Source organism: Oryzias latipes, chromosome 6, assembly GCF_053564925.1.
Source record: "Oryzias latipes strain Hd-rR chromosome 6, Olatipes_Hd-rR_3.1".
In the NCBI taxonomy this organism is placed as follows: domain Eukaryota; kingdom Metazoa; phylum Chordata; class Actinopteri; order Beloniformes; family Adrianichthyidae; genus Oryzias; species Oryzias latipes.
In genome coordinates this window covers 22,137,242-22,150,080 of record NC_136242.1, presented here as the reverse complement: position 1 = coordinate 22,150,080, position 12,839 = coordinate 22,137,242, and the positions used below count along the sequence as shown (strand labels likewise).

The 12,839-nt window shown below is 38.7% G+C and overlaps 1 protein-coding gene across 6 annotated transcripts in view; it reads right to left on the bottom strand.

Annotated features, from left to right (window-relative positions):
- The window catches only part of ptprq (protein tyrosine phosphatase receptor type Q), a 46,726-nt gene that overhangs the window by 2,246 nt on the left and 31,641 nt on the right, over window positions 1-12,839 (bottom strand). For 3 of the 6 annotated variants that reach the window (XM_023955867.2, XM_023955869.2, XM_078949366.1), the window contains 18 exons: window positions 12,100-12,209; window positions 11,785-11,971; window positions 11,470-11,708; window positions 11,310-11,379; window positions 10,885-11,043; window positions 10,377-10,668; window positions 10,224-10,294; window positions 10,026-10,131; window positions 9,745-9,873; window positions 6,833-6,877; window positions 6,264-6,290; window positions 6,042-6,123; window positions 5,538-5,628; window positions 5,347-5,423; window positions 5,098-5,232; window positions 4,865-4,990; window positions 3,395-3,540; window positions 3,121-3,256 (listed from right to left, as the gene is read on the bottom strand). In XM_023955867.2, the coding sequence (XP_023811635.1) occupies window positions 3,121-3,256; window positions 3,395-3,540; window positions 4,865-4,990; window positions 5,098-5,232; window positions 5,347-5,423; window positions 5,538-5,628; window positions 6,042-6,123; window positions 6,264-6,290; window positions 6,833-6,877; window positions 9,745-9,873; window positions 10,026-10,131; window positions 10,224-10,294; window positions 10,377-10,668; window positions 10,885-11,043; window positions 11,310-11,379; window positions 11,470-11,708; window positions 11,785-11,971; window positions 12,100-12,209 (2,228 nt within the window). Of the gene's footprint in view, window positions 1-3,120; window positions 3,257-3,394; window positions 3,541-4,864; window positions 4,991-5,097; window positions 5,233-5,346; window positions 5,424-5,537; window positions 5,629-6,041; window positions 6,124-6,263; window positions 6,291-6,832; window positions 6,878-7,457; window positions 8,311-9,445; window positions 9,874-10,025; window positions 10,132-10,223; window positions 10,295-10,376; window positions 10,669-10,884; window positions 11,044-11,309; window positions 11,380-11,469; window positions 11,709-11,784; window positions 11,972-12,099; window positions 12,210-12,839 lie in introns of those variants that run through there. The other 3 variants (XM_023955868.2, XM_078949365.1, XR_002873412.2) reach the window with 3 other exon arrangements.

Genomic DNA, 12,839 nt, shown 5'->3' with positions numbered 1-12,839 from the left:
GATCTGCTCCTCTTTGATTCAATTATCTGTCATTTCAGATTTCTTTGGAGGCAGAATGAACACTTCTGAAATGATCATCATTTGTGTCTATGTAGGACAGCATGAAGTAGTTTGACAGATATGGAAAAAATATCTTCAGCATTTCTGAAACAACCAAAACCTTTGTCTTAAAGCCTAAGATGGATTTTACTTTATTTTCCAATGTGTTACTTGTTGGGATATGTGCTCCATTCTGCAAAGCGCTCCTGCAACAATTGTTGCCTGTTCGTTTTTATTTTGCTAAACTAATAGTTTGTTCAGCTCAGCAGGAAAGGAGAGGAACAAGAAAAGACTGCTGAATCTCTATTTTTCAGTTCTTTTAACTGCATGAAAGTTGACTATAATGCTTGAAAACACTGCATATTCTTGATAGAATGACTTATATTTTTATTAGGTTAACATCAGAATAAATAAATATGTTGTTTTAAAATTGATTAAACATGTTTATTTTTTGGCTAGCAATAAACTCCTTTGTTTGTTTATGGTTAAAATAACCTTAACAGGGGAGCAGTCTCCTTTTCTCTGTGAAATTTTTTTGCTCATTCTAGATGAAAAATTAGCAATGTGAAGAGAATCTAAACATGGCTTTTGATTTTTCTGTAAAAATAAAAGTCCTTTATTTATAAGCTAAAGTACAAAAAAAGCAGAAAAGTGGATTTGGGTGACCTGCAGTGGCAACAAGCTTTATTTCCTCGTGAATTCCCATTAGACACTCTAAATTACCTAAAATAGGGGTAATTTAGAGTGTCTAAAGGTGAGTGTTTTACACCATATTGAACATAAAATGGTCAAAAATACTTTTAGTTAAAGGCAGCACATACTCAAACCCTGCAGAATACCTACAAAGATGAAACATGACACCAAACAAAGTCACAGGTTACCAGCTGGCAATGCAACAAACATCAGCAATCCATTAGTAATCATCCAGGTAATTTTAGGATGGCATCATGTTGTTTGCAGACAGGGGGAACCTGCTTAGTATCTTCCTTTATTCTAATGCCAACCCATTCACTTTTCATAAATAAAAAATAAATAAATAAATAAAAGATATGTAGGTTACACGCACAGCCATTTAGGACTGATGGTTCTTTATATTTGCATTTTTCACACATTTTTAACCCTTTTTGACCAGTGAGAAAAATGCAAATAATATTTCATATATAATTTAGATGTATGTGTTTATTTCACATAGGTGTTCTTTTTTATTTTATTTTAAACTTGTCCTGTCCAGCAGTTGGGCAAACAGATGAGAGCTTAAGGCCTTTTGTGTTGGACATATTTTACTTTAACAAAAGGGGTTATGAATCTTCTGACAAACCAGAGCTATGTCTGAATAAACCCTTTTTGTAATCGAGGCCAAACTTTATTCATTTTAATCATATTTGGAAATCTTGTGTGTTGGACCGGACGGAAAAGGAAAGGGGGGAAGAAGAGAGAGGGATGTTAGGAGGGGGGTGGGGGGGGGGGGGTAAGACCATGAAGCTGCACAAAGCAACAAGTTGCTGGATGGCTATGATCATTACAGTGAGGTTCAGATGTAACACAAGTCTATAAGGGCGGGGCCTGTCCACACACACATTCAAATGTTGTAAACATACCTGTTGGCTCCAAAAATGTTCAGATGTCAACATGTACACAATACAAATAATGTTCACACACGCATACTTATGCCTTCAAACCTACTAGTATGAAATATTTCATTCGATCACGCAAAGTATTTGTGCAAAGGTGAGCTAACACCTGTGCTTTTTGTTTATGTTCTTCTAAAACGGATGATGGAACGTGAAAAGAAGGAGGGAGGGTGCCCAGTCATCCCCACACCAAGACCCCCACCGCAGCAGCAGCCAGAACCCCCCAACACCCCCACGGTAACAGATAGAGAACAACCGCCACCCGGGCGACCACATCCGCCACCCTTCATATAGGTGTTCTAATATAAATGGTGCAAAATGCAAAATAAGATAGTTCAACCTAAAATTAAGTTAATAAGCAAACTAAGGAATGCCTTCACAAAAAAACAACTTAAAAGTGTTACAAACTCCTATAAATCCATGAATACAAACACAAAACCTAAATTTAAGTGACAAAAACAAAGTCTCAAACCTGATTTAATAAAAAGTGGCTAATAGAGGGATGAAAAAACACTAACAAAAGGCTATGATAATTGAGCCGGCTGTGCTCATGACACAGAGCGAAAACGGAACAAAAAAATGGACAAATTACCTGAACTAAAACAAAGAAGGCACTAATCCCCACACCAATAACTAGACTCGACACGGCCCAATTAAAAAAAAAGTTTTCATTGCCAAAAAACTGGTAGAAAAGTTCAACAGAAAAAGCTTTTACTATAAAAATGTAAAACATCTTATCCTACACTCTGTGCTTTCTCCTCATTAAAACCACCAAAAGCAAGAAGCATTTATCCAAATTTGTATTTTAAGATGACTATTCCACTCAATTAATAATTTATACAGTTAAATTACTTAGTTTTCAGTCTTTCACTTCCTTATGAATTCCTTACTGTCAAACGTCACAATGTGCAATAAAACATAGCTGACAGGAGGTAGAGAAAAAAAAACTTTCAGGTAAAGGTCATGCACACAAACATGTATTAAAAACTTCTGTGAATCAGCTCTGACCAGATATAAATGTCACATGAATATATCAAAAACTATTTTTTAACCTGATTTTCTAAAAAGAATACTTTAATTATGAATAATATCAATGTAGTCTGGATTTTCACCCACATATTGCCATGTCTCAGTAGCTGGGTCACACAAACACTTGTTGGGAAGCTTTTAGCGCATATTTAATGTTTTTTTTTCCTTCACACTACAGCATTTCTGCATTTCAAAGAAGAAAAGCAGATCATCTGACAGAGATAAAAAAAAGACACAATGAGGAGAAAAGCCAAACAGCGAGCAAGGCAGATGAAACAAATACACACAACACTAAACATGAAGAGAGCAGCAAAACAGAAGCAAGAACCGATGATGCACAGCTCCATTAGAACTCGGCTTGAAAGTGTTCCTTTTTCTAACTTAAAAACATAAAGGAAGAACGCTTAAATATGTTTCTCACCAGATTCTGCACCATGCACATCCTCTCACTGCGCAGCTCCGCCACAAGGCCATAAATATCTACAAATTCGTGATCTCTGACGTGCTGAATGAGGTGGTCTAGAGCAATAAAAACTCCAGTTCTTCCCACACCAGCACTGAGATAAAAAAGAAGCCACCGTTTAAACTGTGTGAGCAAAATTACAGCTTAAATGAATTCAAATATGAAATGAAGTGGTAAATTTAAATACAAACTGAAGATTTGATACAGTTTCCTGCTGCTGATGGTAGCTTACCTACAGTGAACCGCTATGGTGGAGTTGTCATGCCGATGTGATCGGATAGCTTTAACAAACTTGATGAAGGTGCTGCAGGACTCTGGAACTCCATGTTCAGGCCATGATGTGTAGTTGAAATGTTTTACCAAAATGTAGTGGCCATGCTGCACACAGAGACACATGCAATACAAAAGGCAGACAGCTCCTTATCTGCACTCACAGCACAACAGTTCTGACATGACAAGACAGGTAATCTTTTCTCTTTTTGTCTTTGGAATGAAGATAAACGCTGTTCAGCCAAATGGTATTAAATGTCATTATGAAAGCATTAAAGCTCTTCTTTTTGATCTAAGATTTCCTGCATCAATTGAGACTAGAAAAATATTCCCTTCCTTAAAAGGTTTTCGAAAAATTTGTAACAGTATTAGAAACTATATCCATCAAACAGACTTCACATTTACTTAGCAAATTTACGGTAAATCACTCCAATGGAAACTATCAGCTATCAGATTTAGATGTATTTACGTGCCTTTTCGTTTTTTTGGCAACAAAAAAACAGCATTCTTAAAGAAAGAACTGTTTTACATTTCAGAACATTCATAAATATTGATGTCTGACCAGTCAACTGTGTCATCTCACCACTAATTAGTTGTTGTGGCAAGTTTCTTTTTACTCCTAAAAAATAAACAAATTTGTAAAAACATATTATATAGTATAATCACATTACAATATATTATTATTATTATTATCGTTATTACTTTTATTATTATTATAATGTATTTAAGGGAAAACTATGTGTTACTTTGATTTGGCTTGTTTTTTTCACTTCAAGTGACAATCTGATAAAAGATTGGGGTGAATCACTTCTGGGATACTCAATTTTCAAAGGGTCTATTTTGGTTAATGTTGGTGATTTAAATTGTGTTGTAGATGTTGTTAGTTCATTGCTTTATTATTATTTTTTAGTTATAGTTATAGATTAATTCATTAAAATGTTGGCTTAGTTGCTTCCTTGGCCCCCATTTTGTGGGTTTTAGGAACTTGAATATAAAGCTGCTTCCCCAGCGTGTTAACCAGGAAGTGGAATTTTTGGATCAGTTCAGTCCCTTTTGTTTCATTCTCATTTGTTTTTTCATTTCATTTTTTTTAAATCCCCAAATAGTCTTATTTTGTGGACAAAGAATCTTTGTTCATTTTTTAAGGACAACAAGCCGTTCATACTCAGATATAATTATCAAAAAATAAAGTTTGTCAGCTGATTTAAAAACAGCTTCAATCATTTTGAAACAAAGAAATCAGCTGACAACATCACAATGACATGACATCACTGACAGGATTGCTGATGGGAGATTTTTGAGTATCATTAATTATTTCGTAGTAATCAATCAAAAGAGTATTGTTTTAATTGGGAAATAAAACAATTACAGTTCCTGTTCTTGAAGTGTAATGGCTTTGTGAGTTAATGTAGGCAAAGGGGTTTGTTTGAACCTTTTCAACTTTTAAGGTTCTGATGGTCCAGTCAGGAAAAGCTTCCTCTGACACTTTGGAGATGAGAATGTCACTAAACACGGTCATGGGCTTGTTGTCTTCTGGCCAATATTTGTGACATCGAATCTGAAACACCACAAACACAAATATGTGTAAATTAGACCCCATCACAGGTACAATTCTTCAGGGACCAAACCCCAAAACGGAGTGTGTATAAATATCTCATGACTCACTCTGCCTTTTTCATAACACTGTGTGAGCATGGCGATGCTGCGGGTTCCTGTTTCCCAGATCATTCTCCAAAAGTCGGCCACAGTTCCAGGGAGAGGACCCTGTGTGGCTATGAACTCGTTTGGACACAAATAACCCTTAAAGGGATGAAAATAAGAGACGGTGAGGCTCAGACACAAACTCAAGAAATTAGTACAAATTTAATCACTGCACAGAAGATTCAGTTCCCTCTACCGGGAGCAGTTACTCACTGAAACAAAGCTGGCGTTGATGAAGTCTGAGCCTGCAGTGCCTGGTTCTGACAGCAGTTTCACTCGATTATTATTGTCTGTGTACAGAGAAACACTGTCAGTGTTTCTGTCAGTGTGTGAAATACAGAAAATGTTTTAGATGCTGTACACTCTGTTGCCTTAAGAGGCTAATTTTCACTCGGACCACATACAGGGTTTGATATTGGGAAAGCGATTCTTGGACTTGTTCCAGGGCAGGTCAGCATCTGTGGTTGCCAAATCCTGCAGCAGCTTTGGGAGCTCCTGGAGGAATACAATTCAACACATTAGCATTCATATGAATATGTGACTTTAAAGGCCAGGGATACTATTTATAATTCCTTAAAGTACACTTAACTCATCTGACAAACTTATAATTGAATCTCACACGTGAGACCTTAGTATTTCAAAAATAAGCAGTTTAAGAGAGCTTCAGAGGTGTTGTTGGCTAAAAGGAGCCTGGAACAGTCCTGATGCTGCATTGGGACCAGAGATCAACTGTGCAATATGTCATTTTTGGGTTATCTTAAGATGTTTGAAGCTTTGAAAATTAAAGTACTTTAATTCTGCATCTTAAGAATTCTGGAAAAAAAACAAAAAAACATTCAAATTCTATTTTTTCCTGTTTCTTTAACTTAAAATGATGAAAGGATTTGATAGAAAGGTCAAACACTTACTGCAAACTCCTCCTGGAACTTGGAGTTGTCATTGGCACACAGGTCCTCCACATGCTGCAGAAAAGACTTCTTGTTGACAGGCCTAACAAAAAAAAGAGGTTCAAAAATGACCCAAAAAAAAGGCTTTCTGCAATAACCTCTCTCTGATGTGATCTCTATTAAGTGCCTAACATGCAGGATTTGCAGTGTGCGTGCACAGTTATTGTAAAAAGGATGACTTACTTTAGTGACTTTCTGTAGCTGAGCAGCCTGGGAAAAACAGTCAAAAAATTCAACCAAAATTACTAATAGAGGCGACATTATCAGCCCACACGTTGGCACTCCTGTCAATAACACAGTTGAAACCACACAGCAGCCTGTGTCTATAGTAGACGGGGGTTTAACATTTTTGCAATCAAATCTACTTTGACTAAACACAGCTGCCGCACTTTGATGTTCCAATCTCAAGGAATATATGAACATCAAAAGAAGCAAACGTGTGTTTCCTCTCTGAAGCTCCCTCTTCTTTAACTTTCAAGCAAACCCGAGATTTCATAAACAAATTTGTAAGCAGAGGAATGTCAGCCAAGCTGTCCAATCCCTGCCAGTGATAGAGCATGATGAGCGGGACTGTTGGTTAAACACGCATGTGATGGATAAGCCTCAAGTAAAGCTTTACTAAACAAAAAAACAAGAAGACATGCAGCATGAGGCAATACTAACATGATGACACAAAACACTCAAACGGTGAGGTTTATGAGAAAAGAAGAACACAGCAAATGCTTCACACGCACGCAAAACTCCAAACTTACTGGATGACATAAATTTCTTTCCGCTTAAAGAAGAAAGAGGAATACCTGGTGGGAGAAAAGTGTTGAGTGAGAGAGAAACAAAGCCAAAGCAAGTGAGGGTAGATGGCAACACAGAAAAAATTTATTTATTTTATTTTGTATAAAGCTGTTAATAAACCAATGTTTACAGCAGGAAATGTGTGCAACATGAAGCTTTACACACAGATTTCATTGATGGAAACCTTTAGGTGAGAAAACTTGTTAATTTGGTAAAACATAAAGTTATACAGTTAAGAAGAGTTAGTGTGAAAACATTTTGGGTAAACACAGCTTTTGTGTAACTTTTTTTTAAAGTCCTCATGGATTCTGCATTTTCCTGACCTGTGTTTTGCCATTCAACTTTAACGAGCTCTTCTAATAATAATAGCTTCTCTAATGATGAATGATGAGCTCTGATAATGCCCTAAAAACCAGTTATTTCACACAACTTTGCATCAGTTTTGTAATGGTGTAAAACACAAAACTGGAAAAGTGAACCATAACTGGGATTCAATCAGTCAAGTCAAACAAATAAATACTTGTATTATCTTGAGACACAAAAATCAATGTCCACAAAAATCAATTTCTCTGCAAAAGATCGATTCTCTCTAAAATGTTTATGCACAAGTTCAATGTTTCGTACCTAAATGAGATTATATTTGTGGATAGCAGTGGAAGTCAGGTGTTTTCAGACTGTTTTTTTGTGTGTGTGAACAAATCTGTAAACATAAGAAGATAAAATAACAGTTTTACTTTTTTGGAAACAATAGTAGCTTAGTCTCCACTATCAAGACTAAAAGCATTCTCCAAATTATCACTAGAAAAATAATAAATTCTATTGTAACTCCAGATATTTGCACAAACAGGATATGTGTATGTGTACAGTAGTGATATATGCTTGATCTGTATCTGTGTTGTTGATAAGCATTTGCAAAGGTTTGTGCAGTCAACAGATATATTTGTAATATTTTAATGTGTCTGTGGGCGGAACTAGAACTTTTGACAAACATCTAGCCATAAATGCTAAACGACAAACCTCAAGTAACTTGTTGCGTTTGTAATTCTGCTCCCTTTTATGTGCTTCTTTAATTACCATTTTTCTTTTCCTGTACCCTTGTCTACCATCTCTACTCCTCCTCTTTTTTTTGTCCGGTCCAAAAAGAAATGCACACAAATATAATAATAAAAAAAGTTTAGCCTCAACTACAAAAGGGATTTATAGAAATATAATGATATATCATGTGGTCCACTGTAACAGCAACATCTGTCCAATACAAGAGAGCCTCAGCTCTTGACTGTTTGCTTTGCTGCTGGACATGACAAATTAATAAAATAGATAAGTCAAAAATAAACTCTAGACAACCTTTGTCTTAAATCTCTGGCTAAGTCCTCCTTTTGCAAAATGTCAGCGATTTCAAAGTAAAAGCAAAAGTTAAAAAATAGAAAACAATGATTAATACCTAGATCAGGGGTCGGGAACCTTTTTGGCCAAGAGAGCCATAAATGCCACATATTTTGAAATGTAATTTCGAAAGAGCCATACAATAATGTAGTGTCCCTTCCCCACACTGAGGCACGGAGACTTAACCTCTTTTAAAGTTCTTTATTCTGGTTACTGCAGACCGCAACAAACGCCGTTCAATTAATTCAGCAACTCCTGAATCTCTCCCGCCGACACGAGAGCGCTTCTCCCAACTTTATATTCACCTGCTCCCGCTGCAGCCCTCCCATTTCCTTATTCGGCCCATAGCTGAACCCCATTGGTCCAAACTACCTAACAACAGGCTGAGCGACAGAACTGAGGGCCAATCAGATCTCTGCTTGACGCGTTCAATGAACTCCAGAACTTTTAACGCGGCCCAACAGCCATCCAACTCAGTCCGCGACAATTTGTTTAAAACTAAATACACAAATGAATGTGTGCATTTGATTTAATTTCAACATTTTTAAAGTACAATAAGTCTGTGGATTCTTTTTAATAACATTGTTATTCTGTTGCTAATAAATGATGAGTATTTCTCGTGGTAGTTTTGCTGATGGTCTAGTCTGGTTGATACGTGGTGAGTTTCTGCTTCGTTCAGGCGTTGAGACTTTAAACGTGATCGTAGGTCTGAATGTTCTGTAGATGTGAGACATTCTTATCACATGCAGACGCGGAGCCAAACACACACTCACACGCTGCAGTGAGTGACGGGAAGCGGGTTTTACGTTTTTACAATCCCTGCGCGATTCACCTGCTGCCTGTCCCCACAACACCTCAGCCCCACCCTCTGCTTTCTCCCTCACACATCCCGTCCCCGCATCTGCGCGCTCTTTCTCAGAGACGGGAGCGCGTAGTTTTAGGCGCGTCAATTCACAGGTTTCCAGCTGGTACAAACTCTGTGAAATTATAGATAATAGTAACTGATAGCGCTGGCGCAGATTTCTCTCTCCAAGCACCGCTACTACTGCGCGCCTCTTGCATCGCATCGCGCCCGAGAAGGACTGGTCTAATAAAAAAAAAAAAAACTATAATTAAAGATTTGTCTGCGAGCCACATGTGACCATCAAAAGAGCCATATATGGCTCGCGAGCCATAGGTTCCCGACCCCTGACCTAGATTGTCTTTTTTATTGTTTTTTTATTGCGAAGAGACATAGAAAACTTCTAACAAAATTTGGCAAAATTGATTGGCTAACATAAAAGAGGTTGAAGGTCTCATCTGAAACTACAAAACTATGACAATTCTGCCTTTGTGTGTTATTCCCAAGTCTTATTTTGGCAAATGGTAGAGTGCGGTTTTGGGCTCATTGACATAAATTTAAAGTCTTGTCTGAAGAAGGTAGACAGAACCAAAACATGCAAGTAATGTTAGTAGGAGCCCTGATTTTAGATGAAAACAAACACTCATGTACCGGTTGAGCTTTTCCTGCTTCAGCTCCATATCTGCAACAGCGATGAGCTGATCGAGCTTACACTTTGTCTCTATGATCTCTGCTTCTCTGGGGGAATAAGTTCCACCCTCCTTCTTATGCTGGTGGAGCCTCAACACAAAAACAAATGGGACCATTACAATATTTATACATAAATGAACAAAATATTTAACAAATTCATTCCTACTGCATCAGTTACTCATACAGAAGTTAATTTATGGCGAGAATTGAGGTGTTTGAAAGACTGTACGCTTTCTTCTTACTTGACTGAGACACAGATGATGATGATAAAAAATAAGGCCAAAAAGAATGATAGCAGAACCCCCAGGATGATCTGCTCTTCTCTGGTCAGCAGCCCATCTGCAGAAGCTGGGAGAGACAGAACATCGCCAAAAAGCTCATGGTGTATGACTCCTATTGTTTTGTATGAATTTATGCAGTTTCACTTCCTATAGGTGTACCTGTTCTGACGTGCTCTGAGTAAACAGAGTCGGTGTACTGGCCTCTGATGTTGGTAGCTCTGAACTTAAACCTGTCATAATGGAGTAAGAGTACAGCCTGAAGACGATAAAAAACAACACTTGGAGCATTAAGAAAGTGTCGTGTGCACTCACACATAGACAGTGTTAGGCTTTAGAGGCCCATTGCAGAAATGATCGGTGTTGTTCTGTTCCAAACAAGCATTGTTCCCTCCGATCACGTAGCCTTCCTCTGTAGTTTGGTTAAACCTCACCAGTGACGAGCCGTCTCCCGACTCCGGTTGACCCCCTCTGAAGTGAGTATTCACCGCTGCTGTCTTCTTGACCGATGAACATGGAGGATTGTAGAAGCCCTCATCTGTCAGGTAAGGGGCAGGGCGGAGGTAAAAAGCACTCCTCCAGTTGGTTATGTTCTCCTGATCTCTCACTGAGACAGGAAGGAAATTGGACGTGAGGAAGGAGTACAAAAAAAGAAAAAAAAAAGAGTCATACTTTTGATGTTAAACTCTCAGGCTTGATAAATTGGCTTTTGGGAGCTTGGTACAAAGTGATGCACTGTATAACATGATTCTGCTCTAAGCTTCAAACACTGAAGAAGACCAAAACACAAGTGCATTGAACTAAAAAGTGATGACTGTCATACCCCCTGACTCGGCCACGATGACCTGAATTTTTGCAATTGGTCCGTTGTCGTCACTATAGAAACAAGCAGGCTTGCGTACGGTGATAGTCTTGTGGGTTACCATGGCAACCCCTCCATTGCCCAGCATTGCCTGGGGTGTTTGGGTTGGCTTGGAAGGGGCTGGAAAAGAGGAGAAGTGTGCAAGCACGCACGCAGGCACAAACACACACACACACAGCTGTCAGGTGAATGTGTAAATTGAACCTATACTCTATAACATCAAACACCAGCAATATCAATGTGGATCTGAAGAGTTCCATTTCCTGCATCAGAGCTGACCTGTTTGTAACAATTCTGTCTCATACTTTTGCTGCAGTGCTGCAACATGAAGAAAATACAAACTGTACTGGAGCACTGCAGAGAAGACTCAAGAGGCAGAGCTGTACCTTTGATTCCTGTAGTTATCTGGAAATGTTGACTGAGCGGGCTCCAGCCTGCACCATTCTTAGCCGAAATCTGCAATCAGACCAGAACAAGAAACAAGAGATGCCAATATGACAAACTTTTATAAAGCTGAGTTATAGCTTGTTTTTGCATGCTTTTCACCTGTATGCTGTAATTGTGTCCTCCTTTAAGACCTTCAACATCTGCAGTCAGTGTGTTGTTTTCTGTCTGGATAATGCGAAGACTGATGTTTTTGATCAGCTTTTCTTTTTCATAAACTAACGCAACATAGTCAGTTATTATTCCGTTGGGCTCTTCTGGAGGACTGAAGCTCACTGTCACACTCTTAACTTCCTCTGGGATAGCTGTGACATTCACATTCTTGGGTGGGTCATTAGGCTCTGGAGATGGAGGGAAACGTTCAGAGTAGTAAGTTGTTAATTTTGGAGACAAATAGCTGAACAGAACTAGTCATACCCGCCTCCAGTGTTTGATGGGTAATAGGCCCAATAGCTTTTCCATCTCTCTTAGCATGCTCCAGTGAACCAGTGAAGGCAATGAGAGTCACATTGTAACGAGTGAAGGCGGTCAGGTTAGTTACAACTACAGTTTTCACCTCTTCTTGAGATCGAACTATTGAGATGTTCACACTAGGACCATCCACCTAAGATAGAAAGAGAGACTACAGTAACTGGATCCATTTTAAATACTTATGGTTGTCCTACTTGATTTTCTAATATCTGTATGCATGCTGCAGTCGTTCAATAAACAGCTTGTGTTCAGTAAAGTGACCTGGACAAGATAAGATGTTGGTCCAGAGAGAACAGCTGGTTCCTCCCATGTGATATGAAGGCTGGTAGAGGTAGACGTCACCACCAGGTCACGAGGAGGAGCATCAGGATCTGTCAAGGGAGGATGAGAGACACGGAAGTCTAAGCATGTATATACATACACTTGCTGGCCACTTTATTAGGCACATCTTGTTTGTACCGGGTTGGACCCCTTTTTGCGTTCAGAACTGCTTTAATTCTTTGTGGAATAAATTCAACAAGATACTGGAAACCTTCCTCAGAGAGTTTGGCCCATGTTGACATGCTAGCATCACTTATCACTTGCTGCAGACTTTTCGGCTGCACATCCATGATGCCAATCTCCTGTTCCACTACATCCCAAATGTGCTCTATTAGATTAAGATCTGGCAATTGTCGAGGCCATTTGTGTCCAGTGAACTCATTGTCATGTTCAAGAAACCAGTCTGAGATGATTCCAGCTTTATGACATGGCGCGTTATCCTGCTTGAAGTAACCATTAGAAGATGGGTACACTGTAGTCAGAAAGGAATGGACACGGTCAGCAACAATACTCACAAGGCTGTGGTGTTTTAACCCTGCTCAGTTGGTATTAAGGGGTCCAAAGTGTGCCAAAAAATACCCCCGCCCCACTACACCACCACCACCACAAGCCTGAACAGTTGATACAAGGCAAGATGGATCCATGCTTTCATGTTGTTGACACAAAAGTCTGACCCTTCC